At 34.8% G+C, this 24,188-nt stretch overlaps 1 protein-coding gene across 1 annotated transcript in view; it reads right to left on the bottom strand.

Moving 5' to 3' along the window:
- Positions 1-592: 592 nt before the first annotated feature.
- The window catches only part of LOC123537559 (DNA-binding protein RFX6-like), a 36,173-nt gene continuing 12,577 nt past the window's right edge, over positions 593-24,188 (bottom strand). Inside the window, exons 2-19 of the mRNA XM_053528075.1 lie at positions 20,679-20,766; positions 14,947-15,070; positions 14,132-14,193; positions 13,244-13,321; positions 12,416-12,443; positions 9,950-10,054; positions 9,504-9,581; positions 8,525-8,638; positions 8,055-8,104; positions 6,270-6,370; positions 5,950-6,008; positions 5,121-5,265; positions 4,492-4,586; positions 3,255-3,372; positions 2,878-3,000; positions 2,532-2,630; positions 1,661-2,251; positions 593-1,232 (exon numbers count right to left, since the gene is read on the bottom strand). Of these exons, the coding sequence (XP_053384050.1) occupies positions 1,084-1,232; positions 1,661-2,251; positions 2,532-2,630; positions 2,878-3,000; positions 3,255-3,372; positions 4,492-4,586; positions 5,121-5,265; positions 5,950-6,008; positions 6,270-6,370; positions 8,055-8,104; positions 8,525-8,638; positions 9,504-9,581; positions 9,950-10,054; positions 12,416-12,443; positions 13,244-13,321; positions 14,132-14,193; positions 14,947-15,070; positions 20,679-20,766 (2,207 nt within the window). The 3' untranslated portion in view covers positions 593-1,083. The remainder of the gene's footprint in view (positions 1,233-1,660; positions 2,252-2,531; positions 2,631-2,877; positions 3,001-3,254; positions 3,373-4,491; positions 4,587-5,120; positions 5,266-5,949; positions 6,009-6,269; positions 6,371-8,054; positions 8,105-8,524; positions 8,639-9,503; positions 9,582-9,949; positions 10,055-12,415; positions 12,444-13,243; positions 13,322-14,131; positions 14,194-14,946; positions 15,071-20,678; positions 20,767-24,188) is intronic.

Genomic DNA, 24,188 nt, shown 5'->3' on the forward strand with positions numbered 1-24,188 from the left:
TTTAAAAAAAAAAGAAGAAAAAATGTGGGATGGAGTGGAGAGGGGGAGGGGTGTTACCAGGGCGATGGGGTGACCGGGTTTGGGTACACAACTTAACATGTTGATAATAAATGTTCATGGGAAAAAAAGAAAAACGTTTAACTTAATTCTACCAATTGGTAAGTTTGTTATGTACATATTATGTGGATTTTTAAACAGTTAAAGAGCAATAACTTAAGTTAAGTTACTAAAGAGATCCTTACGAAATGCGTGTGCACTACCACATTATGGTGATCTAAATTCGATTTAAGTTTCATAGTTCTAGGTCAAATATGTCACAAGTTATGAAGCAGAAATTGCTATATTTATAGTACACCAGAAACTAATAAGGGTCATAACTCTGGTGTTACTTGGGTAATCTGACTTAAACTTGACCGGCCGCATTCCCCTATAGTGGTGAACATGTACATGAAGTTATATTTAAATATTAAAACCACTTCCTAGGTATGGCTCCGGACGGACGGGGATGGACAGACAACGCCAAAACTATATCCCTCCGCCTTCGGCGGGGGATAATAAATGTTACGAGGACAGAAACAATAACAGGGGACTTTTTATTATAATCCAACAAGCAGAGCGAACATAGTTCCTGTGACTCTACAGTACTATCTGTTGTTCATTTGTAAGATGAATACTGCTCAGCCTGGAGTCTATGATGCTTCAGATGAAATTGTGAATTATTTACACCAACTGGGTGCTTTACACCTCGCAAGCTGAAGAACCACTAGAAAATTCTGGTATTTGAGTGTATTATGTATCTTGGACAACCTGCAAAAACACCTAAATTGGCCGACATTATTTAGTGGCAAACGGTGACCGCTAGATATATACTCAGCTATGCACATCGCATATTTTCTGTCTTCATTTGAAGACATACTTTTTGTGAAATATAAAATATAATTATGTTTGATTTATACTACGGTGTTGCCATTCAGTTCTCATATTTCAATGCAATTTTTACAGGCGAGCCAAAACAAGCATCAAAACTAAATTCAAGAGTTTTTGAACATTGCTCATTGTTGATGTCATAACAAATGAAGTTGGTCATCTAAATGGTCCTGACAAAAACGTTTTTCCGAATGTCGTTGCCATGGTTGCAGGAAAGATGTCATCCTGGTAACAGTATTGGCCGGCAGGTGGCGCTATGTCCATAAAATTAGTACCGTATGCTCCCATCTGCAACTGTGGTCCAACTGAAACAAATTTAAACATATTACATTTTCACCGAGTTCTTAGAGAGGCTTGAATGCGTTTTTATAGTCAGTCCTTACACATAATAATGAGAATCGCGCTAAAATAGCACAATTACACAATCGAAATCTCCTCTGTACGAAAATGAACTTGGTTTATGTACCATCTCTACTAATAAGTGAAAAACAACTTAACAAACTGGGTGTAAAATGGCAAATATTTGACAATATTTTAAACAACAAACTCTTCTTTAATTTGAAACAAAAATGTCACACATAATGAAATAATCAGCCGCCGGCCTGAACGTGGAGGTTCCGGGTTTGAACTCTGTTGGGTCAAAATTTTCGCCAATTAACAGATCTGATTTTTTTGTTAAATATTTCAATTATTCAATCAACTAGATATACAGTTGTAACATCAGTTAGTTTACCTTGGAGATTATCATGAGGACCTCTGTAATACGATCTGGCTGGATCAAACGCTTGTCTGTTTATTGTCTCCTGGTATGCATTGTTTCTAAGCAACGTTGTTTTATTTAAACTGTCATATGTTGCATTTAGTTTATTGTAATTATATGACTGGTAAGGGTCTGACAGTGAGTGATGTGTCCGTCCGTCTGTCCAGTAATTACCAGCAACTGGTGAAATATTTGATCCAAAATGAGTCGTTGGAAACGCTTGATTGTAAGTTTCGGAGTAATTTGAAAATCTCGCGTTACTAAAAGGGGGGTTAACTCCAACATAGTCTGTGTAGGATCCGATCCCAAATTGAGGTAGATAAGTCGGTCTGTCAAACGTGTTGTTGTAAGGCTGGTACGGTTTTACAGGAGGAACTGATATTGTTCCGTTTTGTATTCTTTGAGTAGTGTTGTTTTCAGAAGTGCTTTCTTGGATATGAATGTCTTTATTGTGTGTTGGAAGTGGCCGTGAAAATGCTGTTCCATTAGGTAGATGGTCATTTGTCACGCTGTGCAAGTCGTTGTTTGATCCTAATCTAGAATCTGATGCTTGAATGGAATTATCTGAAACAGTAAATTGTAATGAAGAAAATGTATAAATATTGCAAATTGCAGACCATCTAGAGAAGAGAAGTGACATACATATAGGTAGTAAATATTGCTACTCTTCATTGCCTGGCAAAACATTACTTTGGATATCATTCGAGTATGACTTTATAATTTTTTAACTGACATATGTTTGACTATCAATATTGCATAACAACTGTTTATATGGTTTATAAGCATGATTTGTGAATCGTAAGAATAGAACAAATACGAATTTCAGTTTCAGTTATCACTATACCATGATCAGTTTCCTCTATAGGTCGTCTTTTCTTGCATTTCGGCGACTGCATGCCCTTGTTTGTTGCGTTACGAACGACTGCCTTTGTTTGTATTTCCTCTACAAAAGCATAATTTGTATATTATTGTTTCATTTGATACAAACAATTATCATGTCGAAGAAATGAGAGTTTATAGTTACTATTTCCATCTACGCCTTCCTGAGAATAATATATATGAATGTCAATTTAACATATTCAGTAATATTCAACTATATTTTTTCCATTATGGAAAAAGCTTTTGCTGCATTCATTTGGTAGATGTGCAAATTTATGTTCTTACTTCAATTAATCAAGTATCAAACGTACCGGCGTTTTTCATATGTCGCTGCACAGCTCTCTGGAGTAGTTTCTCTACCTCCGCCTCTTGTTGAGTCTCTATGACCAAGAACGCGTACTCGTCCAACATCAAATGCACCAAGTGTATAGAAGCTTTAAAGAAATATACAGGTAAAATATCAGACCCAACTAAACTATTTACTTTTTTTCAAATCAATCATGGTGTCTCATTTCATTATCCGTAGTAATATCCCAAATCAAATTGGTATATATCTTTGCTAAAATATGTTTCGAACATGTACAATTTGTGTCAATTATGTTTATGATTTCATTTACCAAAACAAAAACAAAAAGCACTTGCGTAATAAGGATAAACTAGCAAGGTCTAAGGGAGACAATATTTATACCAAACGATGTTGCATTCTGTAATGTTAGTTCCCTCATAAGAAGGCCACCAAACGCTCCCCAGTGTAAGAGGAATTCCGCAGCTTTCTCCTTGAATAATTCAGGATCGTTATCACTTGGCTGAAATGAAAAAAAAAAGAAGTCGTCCCATAAGAAAACATGAACCCAGTTGTAAAGGGAAAATTTACAATGCCTCCTAGTGTCAGTGCTTTTGGCGGAACAAATATGGGAGAGGGTAAAGTTAGGAACATTTCTGTGAATTCATAACAATTTACGAGTTGATATTGATTGAAAATTATTCTATATGTAGCTCTGATTGCCCTGTTCCTTTCATAAATCAAATTTATTTGAGCGATCTTAATAAAGGGCTGACAATGCACATTGTGTAAAATTGTTTTAAAATCGGGCGAACAGTTTGAAAACAGTTTGAAAGAAACTGACAGAGAACCACATTATGAACATATGTGTAAAATCATTTTAAATCCGACCAAAACATTTTTTTTAATTACACTGTATAGCGAAAAGTGACCATGTCCCCTTGCGGCCACATTTTTCATTTTTTTTTTTTTTTTTTTTTTTTTTTGAGGAAATTGAACAATCTTGGTAGAGAACCGCCCAAAGGACATTTCTGTAAAATTATTTTAAAATCGGACAGGTGTTGTCCTTTAAAATGTTTTCTATTCTTAGCTCTGGAGGCTAAGTTTCAAACCAACCGGAACAATTTGAACAATTTTAGTAGGTCGTCACCAAAAAATAAAAAATATTGTTACATTTTTTTTAGATCCAGCCAGTAGTTTCTGACTGGTTCAACTAAAGGAAAAAGAGCCCAGTTCCTAACAACGTGATTTTCGATTAATACGACTAATTTGTGATTCCGTTTAACAAATAATCAATGCATTCGTTTGGTTTGCCGCCTAATTTATCAGGGTTCAGAGTTCCGATGCGCAGGAATTGAACCACGAGGGCGTTATTCAACGACAAGACATTGTCTTGGAAATATTATTTCTAAAATGTTTTATTACAACAAAACATGACGCATATAACATAAAAGGGGAGATTAAAGCATGCTTCAGTACCAGCTGTGATAAGAAACTTTTTATTCCTTCATTTAGATTTCTATGTACTATTGTGTATTTTCTATATAAATTATGTTTGACTGTGTTGTACTGCACACCGAAAAGATTGATATTGGTAAATAGATATTGAATAAATAGACATGGAGTTAGATTATTTCATTACCTTTATGACACACTTGTCTACAATGTCATCTATCCATTCGGTATAATTTTCAATAGAAGATTGTTTACTCAGTAATTCCTTGAATTCGTCATAGACTGAAAAGAAAGGACATTGCTTTAAAACAAACATGTATAAAACCACTCTTTCAGTATTGCACGTACAGATACCCAGAACCAATGAGCATGCGCAGTACCTTATCGATCTCTATGGGGAAAAAAACGGATTTAATTCATTTTTCCATAGGGCCTAAATTCGATGTCACATTGCCAACATTGTTGCCGAATTGCCTAATTTGCTTTAACATGGCATTATATTGCTGCCACAGTTAAAACTGATACATGTGAAAAATAATTCTTCAATAATGAAGATGTATATCTTGTTAAACATATGAAATTGAAGATGAAAATCGCACATCTATTCGAAAGCGTTTGTCGTATTATGTACTACTTCGAACGTATTTGCATAAACTGTCAAAACTATAATTCTGGTTTAGACGGACTACTTTAGAACTGTTGTACTAGACCGACTGGGTATCTGTCACAGCAGGTTGAAAATATTTGGCAGAAGGCGTTGAAATGACATAAATTACCATTTGTACAGAGCATTAGCTACTTGACGTTACCACTTACAGTCTTGCATTTTCACGCAGAATTTTGGATTCGCTGATGGGTCCATAAATCCTGCCTGACTGCATATATCTACAAAATCTACATTAGAGATGTCTTTCACCATCTGTGACACGATGTCCTGGTTCATGACAACAGATCGAGCGGTCTGCAACAAACAATTTCGTTATTAAAAGACAGACACAGTTTAGACTTGCGAATGATAGATCATTCAATCTACAAACAGCATTTGAACCCTTGCGTTACTGCTGAAGCAATTAATACTCGGGATATTCTTTTCTATTGAACCTCTTGTTTCAAGCGCAAGTCAATATGTTTCCCTTTCATTCAACCATGACATCTATGAAAAGAAATATATCAAAATACTAGACAGTCCGAAGGTTGATTTTATAGTAAACAATTTCGTATTCCAAACAAGCACAAACATTTAAATTTCATGTCGTCAACCAACTACCACGTGATATTCACACATTTTCTACAATTTGAGGGATTTCTAGAACCACAATATTTTCCCCGAGATATATCTTCAAAAATGTTCAATTTAGAATTATTTTCTTACATTTTGGAAATCAAAGTGTTATTATTACTCTTAATATTATTATCCTGTTCACCGAAGAGATAGACATACAGTTTTCAGCTACTCTCCAGCAATACTGACAAAATCGCATGAAAAGAAACGTTCAAAAGTTAAAAAATACACTTCTGGTTCACACGGGTAGAGTAATACCATTTTCTGCTATCTAAAATAAATAGTTTACATACATTTTTGGGGGAAAGGTGGTTGACGACCGAAGCAGTTTTTGAGAATAAAATGTACAAAGGACGCCCCTACCTGAGCAAGATGAACAAACGATGACTGTCTCTTCAAACTCTGGATAAAACTCTTTGCAACTAAAACATATGAAAACACTCATAGTGAAATGACATTAGATATGTTTTATTATGCATGGTAAGAAGTGATTTCTAATGCAGTAGCAAATAGACGTCTCCGAAGACACAGCACAAGACAAAGTTATTTCTGACATACTTAACAGAGATGCCTTTAGCTGCGTGAATATCGTGCACTAAGTCGCATTTTGCAATAATTCCGAATTTCCTATTTTGTAATACAAATTCTTTTAAAACATATCGTAAGGAAACATCGTATCGTACCTTCTATTTTTCGTTGCTGTATATGGTCTGGGACTGTTTCCATAGAGGTCTCTAACCAATAAGGCAGAAATTTAGTGAACATTCTCATCTCGCCGTGCAATCTGTGAACAAAGAATGGTGTCCAAAACAGAAATTATTTAAACTGCTAAACGATTAAAAATGAAACGATAAAAAATGCAAAAATTTTATATCTAAAAGGCTTCAAAAGTCACGTATTTTTCAACCTCAGTATCTCGTAACGGAAAGGAATTAATTTCCTATTCCCGACAGCTTCGCCTTGATTAAAACAGCTTATCATATAATACGCTTGAAAATTAGAAAGTATCAGCGTTCGTAGCCTGTGTGATTTAAAATTCACAGGCAAAAGAAGCTAAACACATATAATAACACAAAGCAGATAATACATTTTCCCCTCTTACGAACAATTTATTCAAATGCCACTGTAGCCATTGCTAAATTCTATGTCACCCGGCTAGGAGCACGGTAATTACAAATGGGTACCGAGGTTGCTTAGCATGGGGATCAATTTGGAAGAATCATTAACAAGATTTATGATAAAGTTAAACAAAATTCACAGATTGTGCACGATTATTATAAGAATATTGTTGATACGCTCGGAACGTGGAAAACAAGCTAGGATGGCTATTAAAAAAGACTTGGAAGTCTAGGCACGTCGCCGATGATTCTGCATTGTTGTCATCACATGTTTTATGATTCATCAATAAAGACATGCGCAATTTGTAAGATTTTAAATAGGAAGTTAAAAACTGCTTTTTAAAAGCGATTTTTTATCATATTTTGGTGGAGTTTTTTTATTTGTTTGCGTGCGTGCGTGTGTGTGTGTGTGTTTTTGTGAATACAGGTCTTGGTGCTTGGTGCAAAAATATTGATAAACAATATTGTATACGGGATGTTTTTCAAAGTAGAAAAGGAGTGTTTGTTAAATAGTAAAACGTCTACAACGATTTTCAAGTGATGAACAAACCCTGCTCAATTACTTTTTAAAAATAATTTATATGAGCCGTGCCATGGGAAAACCAACATAGTGGGTTTGCGACCAGCATGGATCCAGACCAGCCTGCGCATCCGCGCAGTCTGGTCAGGCTCCATGCTGTTCGCTTTTAAAGCCTATTGGAATTGGAGAAACTGTTAGCGAACAGCATGGATCCTGACCAGACTGCGCGGATGCGCAGGCTGGTCTGGATCCATGCTGGTCGCACACCCACTATGTTGGTTTTCCCATGGCACGGCTCATATTGATTTTAACTTCTATTTGTTATTTCTCAGTTACTGTACACTGAGCAGAATATCTAACTGGCCACCTCGCATTTAAGAATATAAATTTCAAAACGTGTGCAATATCATTAACCTTTAGCCTGCTGGCAGCAAGTGGCCTTTGCGACCAGTTCAGACCAAGATCAGCCTGCGGTCGGATCATGGTCTGCACTGTTCGCTATTCAGTCAGTAAACTTTCATTGAACATCCCTTTGAATACTAAATGGTCCTGTCCAAATTAAATGATGGAAGTGTCCATTTTAGAAATTTAGCAGGCTAAAGGCTAAAGAATCTCACTGAACATCGCAAAATACAAATGACTTTACTTGATGTTGAAAAGTGCTTATTCAGTAAAGATAAAAATATATAATAAGTGCATCGTCTGAAAAGTAATATATGCAAGGTAAAAATGGATGGTTCGAAACTTGGTTATGTGTATGTAAACGGGGATACACATTTTTTAACCCAACATATTTTGGTTATGAAAGTACTTTATCTTAACAAACTCACGATTGCGGCAGCTCTTGTATACTTGAAGGAATTAAAACATCTACTAACACCTGCAAATAAGATAAAACAACTTTTAAAAAATTGGGCAAATAGGTTTATACACATAATGGCAAATTCAAATAGTAATTTCTTACTTTTAACTTTTGCTCTAAAGGGAAATATTTCATAATTTTGAATGAATGATATTGCTATCATTAAACCGCAAAAGACATTATCAGGTCGCCCATCCACAGTTTGCGACTCATTTATGAGGCACATATAATTACATGAAACTTTTTATCGGTTGTTCAAAACTGCCCAAACTTATGACTGACAAAGTTGGCTGGTAGACAGTCGGTGGTTCAGTTCTATCAGTGTCTGAATTAATGTTTACATGTATACCTTTGGTCTTCAATGTCTCTTAAAAAAAGGGTGGGGTGGGATATTTAAAGTCAATATCTCTGAAACCTCCGAAAGAAATGAACACCAACCTTATACAGTATAGAATCACATAGAGCTATGATATCAGACAGTAGGTTACAGTGGAGCAAATCAACAAGATGTTCGGGCATTCCTTGCCAAAAGTGTACCAAGAAATTTTGCACCTGTAAATATAAAAAAAATCTAATATTTCTTGCTGTAATATATTAGTTATTACGTCCAGCGGATATCCATTATGGAAAACAATTATAGCTTTCTACAGTATTTTGACACATTTATTGTTTCTATTGCATTTTGATCCCGTGCTCTTGTGTGAAGAATTTCTGTGAATTTTCTCCATACTTTCTGGTTGGCCATTATTATATGTATACATTCGAATTATGCAGCTCTTACATCACTTTCATCTAAAGTCAATGTTTGCTTTAGACCTTCTCTAGACTGAGTATTTAAGGAAATTCATGGCGTCTATTTGTCTTTTGTTATTGACAGTCAGCGCAGATAAGTGGTGCCTGAAAAGCACTGCAGCCTCGCATCCAGTGTTTTCCTAGAAATGATATAAAAATAGTAACTGCGACAGACATGCGCTCGGCTGATGAAACTGTGAGAAACCTAAGGTATCCGATTCACAGATAAGCAAGTTCTATATAACAGTGTCATTGAACTTAATCAAATATTGACGTTTGGTAAGCTCATATTATTTTGGTATCAATGTATTGTCTACTGAAAAAGAAAATTCCATGACAAAAATATGTTACAGATTTTTTTTACTTTATAGTCTTCAATGATGCTTCAACAGAAATCCTGTTATCACAGTGGAAGATTTATCATTTCATTGCATTTCGCAGTCAAAACAAATATGACTGTAATGATTCTTGCATACTATTTAAGGTCATCTTATTTACTAACTCCTGTTCAGCAGACACAATTCTTTCAAATGATACCAAAAAAAAAACACGGGGTCACCAGGCATCGAAATGTTACCTTTCCTTAATCTTCATATCACTATACTTTGAATTTATAATAACATACCTCCTCAAAGTTTGCACTGATAACTGTATCCAAGATTCGCTGACAGTGAGTTCTGTACATCATAATAAACGTTCTCATCTAAATAACAAGAGAAGGAGAAAATTAATACATCTTTATAAAATAAAATATCAGTTTTTGTTTTAGTCGTACGTACCTCAATGACATTTAAAATGATTTTAAGCCTATTGCTAAGTATTTTCGCGGTACGTTGCAGGAAAGTTAACAGTCATCTCAAAACAAATATACACGTGTTTTGGAAAAAATGTAGTGTCATTTCCTAATTGGCAAGGCGAGAAAGAAAAAAAATGATAAGAACTAGGTAATGTGTTCGCTCTTATTGCTATTTGCAACAGAAAATATAACATAAGTATAAATTATTTTTAAACGATGTTTTTAAGATATTCCTATGACATAATTGCATATTATATGAAGAAGGATGTTTTTGCCTTATCAAGATCGGTGCCTGCTGGAAGGATAAGGTTTTTGGCGTTTGGAAATTCTGGTAGAAGAGTGCCCGTCTTGGAACTCAGGGAATACTTTCGACTCGACCCCTGCACAGAAAGATATAAAATATTCAAACATGAAAAATATGGTCATTAAACCTTTCCAGTACGATACATTTACAAAGAAACGTGAAGAGACCTAAATACAAAATGAGCTGATTGGAATCAATCTGATCTATCCTTAGTTTAAGACTGAAATAAATCTGAAAACTAATTACAAATAGAAAAGATATAAAAGTTGGATTTTGTTAAAATTGCCGAATCTTGCGTATGCAGCTATTTTGAGTCTTACTATGTCACTGTCACACTTTTGAAAAACAAAACTTTGAAACACACCTTTGAGTTCATGACGACGCTCGGCCCACCAGTGTTTGGTGATTTAAACTACATGTATCTATCTATAGTATTGACGGTAAATGGGTATTTGGTTAAAAGGCTACTACAGCTGTAGATGAGATCGAGATTTATACTAACTTCTCTTTCCACAAATATACTGGCTGACAGCTATAGTAGAAGCGAGGGGGTCAGGGTTGTAGTGGTCAGATAGATTTTGTTTATGACTTTGAATATCAGTGAAGATTTTCCGTATTCACAAAGTGTAATTAGTTTAATGCAGATCTAAAAATAAAATTCATGGTTTTGATTTATTTAATCAGGAAGACAAAATGGTTGGCATTTTTGTAAAACAGATAATACTCTTCTTTCTTATTGTATATTCTGTTATTGAAAATTCTTTAACATTAATTTACTTGATCAAATATCTGACGTCGTGGGAGTGAAATAAAGTCATTACATAATTTTTGTATGTTACTAGTGTAGTACGACTTTCACGTTGACGTCCTTTTAAATACAGATTGACTTTGTAGATAAAATTCAAAGAAAAAAATCATATTTCAGCAAGAAAAGCCCACATATAATAAAAAACGTATTACATATGTGCCTTTCCACTCCACAACTCGTTACATAAAATTGATAAAAAGCTCGGCAGAGCCTCGCATTTCATTTTGTTTTATTCAACTCGTGTAATAAGTTCAATATAAAACGACAGTTATGTAATCTCCCCTACTTCATAGAATGGAAGTTTGATTCAAGTTCCCATTCTTTTAAAGAACGAATAATGAAATGAAAACATTTCAAATTGTATATCTTTAAAACAGGCATGTGTTATCATTAGAAAATCCCTTAATCATTTGGCGTGTCGAATAGTTGTCAGGGCAAGAAAAATGAGTAAATTATAGAATAACATTTATGTCCAGTTAGAACTTATATCATCTAATTGTTCTGTGTATATAATTAATTACATCTTTAAAGGTATCTTAAATGTATAAAAACTTTTAATGTCTTCTTTGAAAAAACGAATAATCACAGAAATAAGCCTTTTGTTTACTCTTAAATTGAAACTATTTCATTCAATTTTTCTGATCTTTTATTTGATCAATAGTTTTCTCTAACATCGTGGGTATGCGCAGCCATGATGGAGCTATTATAATGACGTGTTTGTTTTACGAAACCGTTCAGCGATTACCATTAATCAGAGCATTATTGACAATGTTCAAGTCTCCCTGAGTCTCTCTAAGCCATCTGTTCTATACTTCATTACAAATAAACTGTAATATGAAATCAGCCCTTCTTAACCGACGGGAAAACCCAATCGTGTATGGTCTTTCAATCAACTACTTGCAGTCCTTTACGTGCAAAAAGGGTCATTTTGTGACTTTCCACCGAAAGGGAGCCTTTTTAGGTATTTTCGAACTGGGAATTAGCGGTATGGACAGGAATGCAACATCCACCAGAAGTGAAACACCTACATTAAGCAACTTCTGTTTTCCCGTAGGAAATATTTATTTTTGAGAAACTGACACCCAACTGATTATCGGTGTCTATAATTTGGTAATTCTAGAACTCCGTGAGATCAAAGGAAAAGTCATTTTTTCATAGGTTTTTCAGTTAAGACAGGATATTTCCTGCCCCAAGAGTTAAAGGATGTTCAGGGCTTCGAGAGATCACGAAAACTGAATTTAACCGTAAAATTTGGATAAATAAGTCTGTAACTAAAAACGAGAATCTCTTCACTCTTCCTACACAACAATAAAACTTGGATGTTTTGAGGTTGCTATTTCCTACAGAAACAAAGCTCTTCCAATATTTTAATCAGGCAAATTTCGTCGTAAAATAATATCAAAATAACACTAGGGCGTACAGAATTCTTTCTTTCTACCCACATGCACTCATAATAGGCTTAACGAGTATCCACCTACTTGGGTTGTCTTAGGTTATTTTTATGTGTACTGTAATCCTACTTTATCCATTAAAGACAAAACGAAAAAGAGTTTGTCATAATTTGATAAAGATTGAGTGCATGATACGGTGTGTCTATTAAAAGGGCACAAAATGGCATAAAATTGATACCTCTGTCTTTAGCTTGATTCCAGAAAATCTGAAATGAACAAATAAGCTATTATAGCCCGATAACGTCAAACCATTTATTATTTATCATATGTTATAGCTGCAAAAAGATTCGGAAATATCGGTCATACAATAGTGACAGAAAATCGAGAAAAGTCAGCATGATTGTTTACAATGCTCAATTTTTTTTCATATCACATATCTGATAACTAGATCTACTTGTACATGTTTTAAAATCTTAACAACAATACCTATTCTATTCACTATAAGAGATACTGGTGCCGGCGTCTCATATTTTTCAACTTTAAAGAAGTCTGTAACGCGTTTGCACAACTGAAATTTTTGTACATGTATAGGTTAGCTAACTAAATGCACTCTATCCGTTAAGCATTTTGAAGTGGCCTAGCACTTGATTTCTGACTTTATCAAAAGTACTCTCATCAAATCAAATAACAGAAAGAGGAACGTTGGTGATATTGAGATTTCGTACTTGAACAGGTGCTCGTAGAATTTCATTATAAATTTCCTAAAGCGACTGCAAACTAATTTTAAGCGTCGACGTTTATGAAACGCTTGTAAAATATGTTTCGCCGTTCAAAATGACGTGCTTTTACATATAGCCAGACGCTCAGTATGGTCCAAACGGAACACCGTAGGTTACCTTATAATAAATAAAAATGTTACCAGCCGGAATCAATCTCGGGGAGCGCAAATTGGGAGGAAACTAGACTCTTGCAGCACTGCTGCGGGTGGTATTATCAGGCCGCGGTCATGCCATGTATGTGATAATTGATATGTTTAATGTTTGAATGAAATGCAAAAATACTGTACCGTGTCAGTCCCTTCCCAGAGTACACAGAGTGATAATAAATAGATGTTTCCTTGATGCCAATGCCGTAGTAGTGATACCTACAACCAGTAAAAATCTGCTTATAACTGACGTATTTTCTTGCAAATATGGAAAAGGTACAAAAAGGAGTCCATAATATATGCTACCATTTCGTATGTCCATATTTTCTAGGAAGAGTTTTATTAATAACAATTAATTCGATACAATTATTCTGCATATTTTAAAGTTTCACTGTATATATAGTTTGTATGTACATTGTATTTACATTTCATTATTGATGAGATTCAGTAGTTACGAGAAGTACGAGTTTACAGAACAAGATCCAAAATGACGTCTTTTGACGTCATAAACAAGGACGTTCATTCACCTGATCAGACTTCTTATGATTAGCTTTTACATGGATATTAGAAAGACAGAGTGTGCAAAATCAGTTGTTATAACCTTTGTTACAGAAACATGCACGTCAGTGAAAGAAAGGTTAAATAACAAATATTAGTGCAAATGGACGTCACTTCGAGCATATCTGGTAAAACCATACCTTTGAAAACTTTGAATATCTTCAATATGAACGTTAATTAAATACATACATGTTAAATATGAAATGACAAGCTGATGTATACATAACTCTGTAAGATTACGTGTAACATGTCAATGTTTATAGACAATGAAGGCATACAAAATGGCATCGCATATTACAGGATTATTTGGGATATAATAAGTCAAACAAACCTGTTTATCAATTAACATAATTTAATATTGTAAATATACGTCGTAATAACAACAAAAATTAGACCAAGATCTCGTCTGAAAATGGAAATAATTCGCTGAGTGTAAAATATAGTTAAGATATAATTATTTCAGTGGCTTACTTTGACTGTCCACGTGTACCAAGACGTCGCGTTGTTAGTTTTGGAAATCTCTGTCGAATAATCTAAAAAAGTAATGACGTTCACAACATCAAGACAATGGTAAAGACAACTGAGAGCAGTGTGACCTCGATGAATATAGTAAACTGTAATGGTACTGGCACAAAGATAATGTCTTCTTTTCCATTCTACTTGTTTATATATTTCAGTCTGAACATTTTTTTTCTTTTTATGAAATGTAAAAGTCACATGCAGTGCAACCTCTGTCGAGCAACACCCTTTGTGAGATACAAATATTGACTGTTATGTAGAGGTTGTTGTTCTGGAGAGTATATTTCAGCTTAGGGAAATTTTGATGATGTTGTTATAAAAAGGGTTTAGCTTAAGAGAGGGCCGCTCTGGAGAGGTTGTACTGTAATTATATGTGTCAATGTTTATCAGGTAAAGACTATGAGCACTTGACCTCAATTAAGCTAAATGTATATGATACATAATAATTTCTTTTACGTTATTCCCTTTATTTAATTTGCGGAATTTGCATGATGTAAGAAATAATTACCGTATTAAAAGTTCACTTTACTCAGTTAATCTTCAAATCTATGTCTATTATATTATACAGGAAGTATCAATAGTCGATCAAACGTGTTTAAAACATAGTTTTTATGAATATGCATAGAATCTAGCTACTGCATTAGTCAAGCAGTAAAATGTTTACTTAAAATAAAACAGAGAGAATTTTGCTGTTCTACAAAAATTACACTCATTAACGTTTCATAAATATTTTGTTGGTTAGTTTGAAAACTTTTTGAAAATCTTACCTTTCCGAATGTGGCTGCACCAGCAGGTGTGAACTTCATTTTCTTACAAAAATCTAAATAATGTTGATACAGGACACATCTAGGCAAACATACACCCTCCGCTTTCTCGTAATTCTCTGACAACCTGGGGTAAGGGGGAATTTTCATTATTGATATTAATATAATATAAAAAATATATAATAATTATTTAAAGGTGACTATGACATACTTAAAAACATAACTATTTAGAGCATGGTAAAATACTGAAACTGCAGAAATCTTGTAAAAAGATAACATGATCATTTTAAGGATACTGTGCTTTATTTCAATGTATAACTATTTAGATATACAATATAGAACTTGGTAAAACATCTAACCTAGAGAAAACTTGTGATAATGGAACTTAAAATACTAAAGATACAGTCATTAAATGAAATGCATATGTTGAATTGACGTTCATCTCTGTTCAAATATGTTATATTGCAATAAAAACATTATATTGCTAAATTTGTCAACTAGTGTAAGTTGCATAATAACAATGAACCTAATTTGAGGTAAACATGTCATGTAAGAGTGAGCATGAAGGAATACAGCTGTCTATAGTCATGCGCTGTTGGTGCTCTGATTCTAAGTGAATTCTTTAGTATAAATGTACAAGTGTTCTGATAACTCGATTGACCATATTAGTATATTTTATTCTAGACAACCAGTAGTCACAACAAGTTCGTCACACTTTGTGTTTGCACAATGCTTGAGTTTTCCAATAAGTTGAATTTATTATTATTTAGGGAAAGGGTGTTGTGAACTAGCGACAAACACGTCTAAGTCCACAAGAAACTCTTTACCAGGTAGAGTTAGGTCAAAATGCTCCTAAAATTTGGATGTAACATGCATGTTATACCACAGAAAACTGGTCTCGATTTTTCCCTATGAACAGTAATAAATAAGTTACAATATAATCTATTTATAAAACCAATAAAGGGACGTAATTCTAAAAACAAGGGTGCCTCACGGTGGTGAACATTTGTGCCAAGTTACATCAAAATCCCTACATGCATGAAGCAGAAATGCTCCGAACAAAGTCATTCTTGTATTTGACCTTTGGCCTCTATGTGTGACCTTGACCTTTGACTTAGGGACCAGGTTCTTGTGCATGACACTCCGTCTTATGGTGATGAAAATTTGTGCCAAGTAATATTAAAATCCCTTTAAGGATTGTTGAGTTACAGACTGGACAGGAAAAAGGCCCTTTTGGCCTTTGACTTCCAAGTGTGACCTTGACCTTGCAGATAAGGGCTCGGGTGTTGCGCACAACACATTATCTCATCAAGGGGAATATTTGTGCAAACTGATATTCAAATCCTGTTTTGCATGACAAAGTTATGACCGAACAGGAAAAAGTCCCATTGACCTTTGATCTCAAAGTGTGACCTTGACCTTTAAGCTAGGGTTCTGGGTGTTGCACAAGACATGTCGTCTCATCATGGGGAACATTTATGCCAAGTAATATTAAAATCCCTTAATGGATGACAGAGTTCTGGACCGGAAAGGGTAAAAAACCTATTAAACTTTGACCTCCAATTGTGACCTTGACCTTTGGGCTAGGGGTCCGGGTTTTGCACATGACACGTTGTCTCATCATGGGGAACATTTATGCCAAGTAATATTAAAATACCTTCACGGATGGAATAGTTATTGACCGGACAGGGAAAAAAAACCTGTTGACCTTTGACCTCCAATTGTGACCTTGACTTTTGAGCAAGGTGTCCGGGATTTGCGCATGGCACGTTGTCTCATCATGGGAAACATTTTTGCCAAGTGATATGACCTTGACCTTTGAAGTAGGGGTCTGAAAGTTGTGCATGACACATGACCTTGACCTTAAAGCTAGGGTTCTGGGTGTTGCACATGACATGTCGTCTCATCATGGGGAACATTTATGCCAAGTAATATAAAAATCCCTTAATGGATGGCAGAGTATTGGACCGGACAGGAAAAAAACAACCTATTAACATTTGACCTCCAATTGTGACCTTGATCTTTGAGCTAGGGGTCCGGGTTTTGCACATGACACGTTGTTTCATCATGGGGAACATTTGTGCCAAGTAATATTAAAATCCCTTCATAGATGGCATAGTTATGGACCGGACAGGAAAAAGCCCTGTTGACCTTTGACCTCCAACTGTGACCTTGGCCTTTAAGCTAGGGGTCCGGGTTTTGCGCATGACACGTCGTCTCATTATGGGGAACATTTATGCCAAGTAATATTAAAATCCGTTCATGGATGACAGAGTTATGGACCGGACACGAAATTGCGGACGGACGGACGGACATCCGGAAGGACGGACGGAATGACGGAATGGCGGACGGAAAAGCGCATTCCTATAGTCACCGAAACTGGTTTTCAACCAGTAAGGGACTAATAAGGTTGGAATGCTTTGCTATTGGGCAGCTGGCAATACTTCATAACCCTTTTTCAATATTTGCGTTGTTTCTATACAAAGAAACGTACAATTTTATCCACAGAGTGACTTTTATAGTTATGTATAACTTACTAAATGACAGTATCCCCTTAATTTAAGTCGTTTAATATTTTTAAGATTAACAAAAAGGATGACTCTGTTTTATTGCCATTGTACCATTAACATCACGTGTGTTTATTGTACATTTCTCACTTATTGATATCATCGTTAGTATGCAGTCGGCAAGACATGTTAAGGTGGAGGATCGTCGTTTGTTCCTATTACCCCTGCATCAGTATCAAACATAATATTGGCGGCTTTAGTCATTAAATGTGGGTGCCTTAATAAACTGGAAGAAAAAACATATGCTTTTTAATTGTAAAACGTGTTTTGAAGTGTTTTAGGTAAATATGCTAAAACCATGTGACCTTTAATTCTAAATCAGAAGAATACCAAAAATACCATAGAGAGTGATAGATAAACAAGAATCATTAGAAACAATACTCATTTTGCTATATTGAACACACAACTTGGATAAAGACCTTGTCTCATACATTTCAACACCTTCAAGATGTTCCATGAGATGATAAAGATATATTAACGAATAAATGGCTGATAAGTAAGGTAACTATTGATCATGTAACATTTGGCAGTTAGCATGGTGCACCGACCTTCCATAGTTACTTCACGACTAAGCTTGTTGGTTCCAACATAAAGTGAAAGTTGTAAGTTTAGCAAAGAAGTGTTTTATGCGAGAAATGTAGGCTTGGTCTTGCAGTCTATCGTTGATGTGCATCCATTTTGGTATTGCTCGATTTGCGACATGCTGGTAGCGTCTGGTAAAAGTGTGCTATATTTAGTCGTATTACCTACTGGCGCAAAGTTAGCAGACATCGAACGATGTTTCTCTTTGGGGTGGGGGGGGGGGGCGTTTAGAATAAAATAAGAGCGAAATTACTCATTTTGGTAGTTTGAATTTGTGATTGTCTGTACTGTTTATTTTTCTCTTTGCCACATAGTGGGCATTCCGGTGTATCACTCGAGAGGAAAAACCTCAACGGTAGCAGGTGATAATATCCGAATGAAGAGATTTCTAAACACATAAACATTATCATTTATATCCTCGACGTGTCAAACTCTCACAGGGGTCGTGTAGATAGCGGGGAATGGGGAAATGAAAAACAATTTGTGCTAAAACACTTTAATTTACTTAAACTGACTGTGGAATTCACCTAGATGAAACAGGAGTGACCTTACTCTCAAATATAAACTGAATTTCACAGTTTTCCATCATTATCTTACACACTGTTTTTCAATGTCAGAAAGGTCTTGACAAGATTTCAAGTCTACGCTGATATTTGATTATCTTGTTATTCCGAGTTTTCTTTCGCAACTTATTAAATTCCGAGGGTGTCAAATTAACTATTCACACGTATCAGTAGAATATTCACTACAGATGTGTTTTCCATTTTCTGTTTGCTTTAAAATTTTGTAATGACACCTTTTATAAATATTTTTAACCTCCAAAGTGACATTCTAAGTCCGCGTTTATTACAATTATATCTCTGTTAAAAATCTAGACGGCTGCTAGGTTGCTTTTTCTGGTATTTTTGCTGTAGTTTTTTAAGAGAAAAACAATTTGCTTAAATATATGAAGAAGAAAAAACATTCCATGTTGGCTCAAGGACGAGAATCATCTGCTGCAGAAAAACATCAAAGTGCATGGATACCATTGTCTTATATATTCACCGTGTTTAAAGTGATGATTAGGTGATTTTTATTCCCTCAGCTGATAAGCGTCTGTAGCTCCTATTGCGCTCTGACCAACAGTAAATGAAAATTGAGCCGCACTATGAGAAAACCAACATAGTGCGTTTGCGACCAGCATGGATCCAGACCAGCCTGCGCATCCGCGCAGTCTGGTCAGGATCCACGCTGTTCGCTAACGGTTTCTCTAATTGCAATAGGCTTTGAAAGCGAACAGTATGGAGACTGTGCGGATGCGCAAGCTGGTCTGGATCTATGCTGGTCGCAAACGCACTATGTTGGTTTTCCCATTGTGCGGCTCAAATATCATTCGGAATAATCATCCAATACATTACAAATACGAAGTATTCAGTAATCACGTATATTTAAAAATGTCACATTAAGTTTATGGAGCGATAAGTTCACGTACATCGTTTTCAGATCTCTATAGCAACAATATAATAATCAATGTCATCTGTTTGTCTTATTTCTTAAGGAAAACCATTTATCAGTATTATGAAATTTAGGAGTAAATTAAGGGCTTACGGCGTGATAACATACCATACGTACTAACTTTAAAGTAAAGCTTAATCAAATATTGTCTCTGTTTATCGGCTATGACCGTTAACTGTTTGTTTATTCTTCGTCTCTAAAATGATTTTCAGTTTCTAACGAAGGATGGACAAGATTAAAAAAAATCCTTAAAACTGGCTTTTGAGGGAGTACTAACTTAAGGAAACAATTTGTTAAAACAAATTCTAAGAATATAGAGATAGATTTTTTTATAAATTTTCATGACGAGGAAAATACACAAAAAATATCTCAGAATCTAAGATTAAAACAAGGAAGCGCTAGATAATGTAGACAGCAAATCTTAATTCGAAAACTTCAGTAAGAAAGTGCATAGAACGGGCATAGAATTGGCGGAATGCAGAGAACACAAAAACAATTTTGTTTTTTATTATTTTCAGAATTTTGTACGACAGAAAAAAACAGCGTTAAAAACTTAGATACTGATCGCATGGTAAAGGAATTTCAACAATTTCCTTTAAAAGTCCATAATGCTTAAAAACAGATTAAACAGCTTTCCAAATAGATATCATTTGTAATTACATGGTTAGGAAAGAACTACTTTTAATAGTGCACATGAACTATTATAGTTACAGCCATAAGGGAGGTAATTAAAAACAGTAGAATCAATAAAACATTCTAGTATATTCAGAAAGCCGCATTTATCGGAAATAGGATTTAACAAGAAAGTTCATGACATAAAATGTGGCAGCCACATTTTATACAGAGGCATTATGAGCCTTTAAATAACGAATATATACAATACTTTTCCTTTACTATAGGGCATAAGCAACGGCAATGACAACGAAATTGAAAATTTAAGTGATTCAACATTCTTACAAATTCCCAGAAGGACCTAAGGGAACCATGGTATGCGTCTAGCATGCCAGCGATACGTATGAATGGTGTGACAATATGTTTAGACCTCTCAACAATTGCTAGAAAAATCACATTTCATTATAATATGATACATACCATTGCAAGGTTACTGCAACTTGTGACTGACGTGGGGAGGACTTTTCTGTAACCTTTTCATCCTCTCTTTCCTCTTCTTCAGGCCACTCTGAAATTAGTAAATGTTTTGTAAGAGTGAATAAATATATTGTATTCATTCATTTTGAACCTTCATTCTGTAAAGTCCTTATTCCAAACAAAAAGGTGATCTTATTGGTTTTTCTGTTAAATTTTTGATCCAATATTATGCTCAACAACATTTTATTTCGCCAATGGTGTCTAAATGGGAAATAACAAAATATAAAACTTTAGTTTTTGTATCACGCTGTAGGGATCATTTATCATATGTTTATTTGCAATATACAGTCAAACCTGTCTATAAAGACCACCCTTGTGAGAGACAAAATGTGGCCTTTATTGGGCGGTGGTCTTTATTCACAGGTTAAAATACACTGTAAATGTTGAAATGGGAAACAAAACATGTGGTCTTTAGAGCCAGGTGGTCTCTGTTCAGAGGTGGTCTTTAACATAGGTTTGACTGTAGTTTATTTAAAATGTGTTTAATTTTGCTTTGTGATATATTCATTCAGCACGTTTTTACACAAAAGTACAAAATTCGTCGAATAAACAATCTTTTTGTTTGTCTACCTAAAAATCTGTCTGTACAAACAAAATCCTCTAGTGTATGTAAATTACGTCTAATTACATTCTACCAAAAAATATAATGACGGTGCAGAATTCAAACGTGGATAAAATCACAGTCGAAACCCATTAATCTTGAAGAAAAATACTTATTTGATTATTTTTCTGTCGGTTTGTACATTAAACACACAATAACAAAAATAATTAGTCGTGTTATTCAATCTTACACAAACGTCAGTACAAGTAAGGCGGGGGAGTAAATCTTTATTTTTTTTAGAAAACATTTTAAATCTTTAAACATCTTTATCATTACAAATTTGACATTTAAAATCTGTCCGCTTTTCATAAATGACTTTTAATTATGTGTGAAATTGAGCAAGTCTGTACCGTGCTACTTGGCTACGAAGACGGTTTGAAATATTTTACGTTTTGAAAACTAACGTGTACTTGGGAGATATTCACTGCCAGAGGAACGCTGTGAGTTTATAATCAGAGAACTTTATACTTTCAAAGTGTTTCGACATATTTTTTTCGACAACACACTATAAAACTTGAATGGCGTCTAGGCGAAAAAATTGTTGAAAGACTTCTTAAAAATCCGGAAAAAATATCTTTCTGGCAACGCATATACATACATTTACATCTTTTCTTAAATTCCACTGCATGCGTTCGAATGAATTTAATAAAAAATATATACATTTAGCTTTGAAACTAACCTCTAGGACCCGAGTGTACTTTAATTCGTATTTCACTGATCGTACCTATAACTCTTCAGCTGGTAAGCATATGTGTCGGCACTTACCTCAATTTACAAAATATTCATATACAGTGAACCTTTTGTAGGCCACCGTTGGAAAATTTAAAGAAAATGTGGTCCTGAGGCAAAAAACGTGGTCCCTCAAAACGGTAAAATTGTACTGTTTGAAATGCAGATGAAGGTAATCTTATGACATGTTATACACGAGTGATTTTATTCGGAGGTCGCCTTGTTATCATATTTGACTGTAATATGTTAAAATGAAAAGCGTTACAGTCACACACAAGTGTCCCCTAGAGTTCAAATATTGTTTTAATGCGTTCTATAATACAAATCAATCATTAAATATGAAATTTCATGCGTAGAGAAGTCCTTTGCGGGAGAACTGATAATAGTTTGGTCGCTTAATAACCGCAGATCAATCACGAAAAGTAAATGAAAACACCTTCATTGCATGACATACGGTGCCACTTAATCACAGAAATGACTTTGAGATGAATTTGCTCATGCTAATGAAGCCAATTATCGCCCTCTATAAAATTCACGATTTTGTTAAATTTCAATGTATACGTTTTCGGAAGACATTAAGTACTACATACTACTCAGTGTATTAACATGTTAGGAAAATACAGGGTTCAGTTCGGAGTGTAAATTATTCAAATTAATGTATGTACCACAGTAAATATCTAGAAATTTAGGGATACATTTTCCATAAACTGACTGAAAAGAGCATGATTGATTTTGGATTCACTGCACACCAACACAGTACAGGTTTTATTACACCCAAACAGGACTTCACATCACATCTATTATCGAAATAAAGAATTTAAACTTATACACTTGCTGGAACAACAAAGATACAGCAAAACCAATTGTTTAGACCCTAGTAGTTGCCTCTTACGACCGTGCAAAGGTAAGACAGTCGTTCCGATCCATTTCATGCACAAACTGTCCAGGAACCACACAAGGTTGTTAGTTAAAGCCCCACTTGGGTCACGACCACGCCTTCTCATATGGCACCAGTACTGTTATTTTCTCTCAAGAAGCGGCCTCGAAAATGGTTCAAATAACTTTATAGCTTTCATCAAAGGCGAGCTAAAACAAATTAGCACAAACTAAACTAAACTTAAGACTTATGACGAAGAACACTTTCGGAGACCGTAGTGGTAAGTTTTGATAGATAGATAGATACATTCTCTGTGGTTCGTTTAGTAGAGTTAGTTCTATATGTATCTCTATGATACACAATCTTTTGTGTACAACCTGCTTCTTGTAATAAAACAATGCATTTACGTTTATTCTTAATTCAGCTGAGAATAATTTACAATTTGATCATACTTAAATCCTCTAAATACTTATTGTATTATCTGCGTTTGATATTGATTGAAATTTTGATGGGTGGCGGATTTTGTAAGATGATAAATGATATTAGGGAGATGTTTAGATGATGTGTCATAGAGAAACGTGTCATGTTTAGATTAAACTGAGGTCTTTACCACACCGGGTGGTCATCTTTCGCAATATCTGGATGGGGAAAACGTACAACTGAAGAAAATTTTATTTAAACATGCTTTGTTTAAGCATGCTTTTATAATCATAATTTCGATTTTGCTCATTCATTTTTATTTCACTATTATTTAATGCGGTTATTTTTCGCGTTCCAGTGGGGTACAATGTCACCAAATTTCATGTCAACACGAAAGCAAATTGAATTACAGTATTTATTACGTACAATCGCCGTTGAGCGTCTTTCTGGTAGACCACTGTGAAAATATTTTAAGCAAGACTCCTTTTATATACATGGAAATCCTATATGGATATCTTACTGATGACTGGCTTTTCCTCGTCGTTTATGTTATGTCCCGAAATAGTTCAAAAACAAGAGTCCAATGACCCGTAGCAACTCAAAGACATGTATTTCTTATATATAGGCATTTGAATTTTAACCTGGTAGCTGTACTAGTGGACGTGACATTTGTTGCACATTTTATTATCTCCCATAAAAGGTACAATCAAAACGGGTCTACTATTGTTTTGCTTACTTGTATTCTATGCTTCAACAGGACCTTCTTAAATTTCCAACCGAAGTACGTGTTTAGTGTATGGAACTTTCTTCATAAAACTGAACATCA

Source organism: Mercenaria mercenaria, chromosome 17 (assembly GCF_021730395.1).
Source record: "Mercenaria mercenaria strain notata chromosome 17, MADL_Memer_1, whole genome shotgun sequence".
Taxonomy (NCBI): domain Eukaryota; kingdom Metazoa; phylum Mollusca; class Bivalvia; order Venerida; family Veneridae; genus Mercenaria; species Mercenaria mercenaria.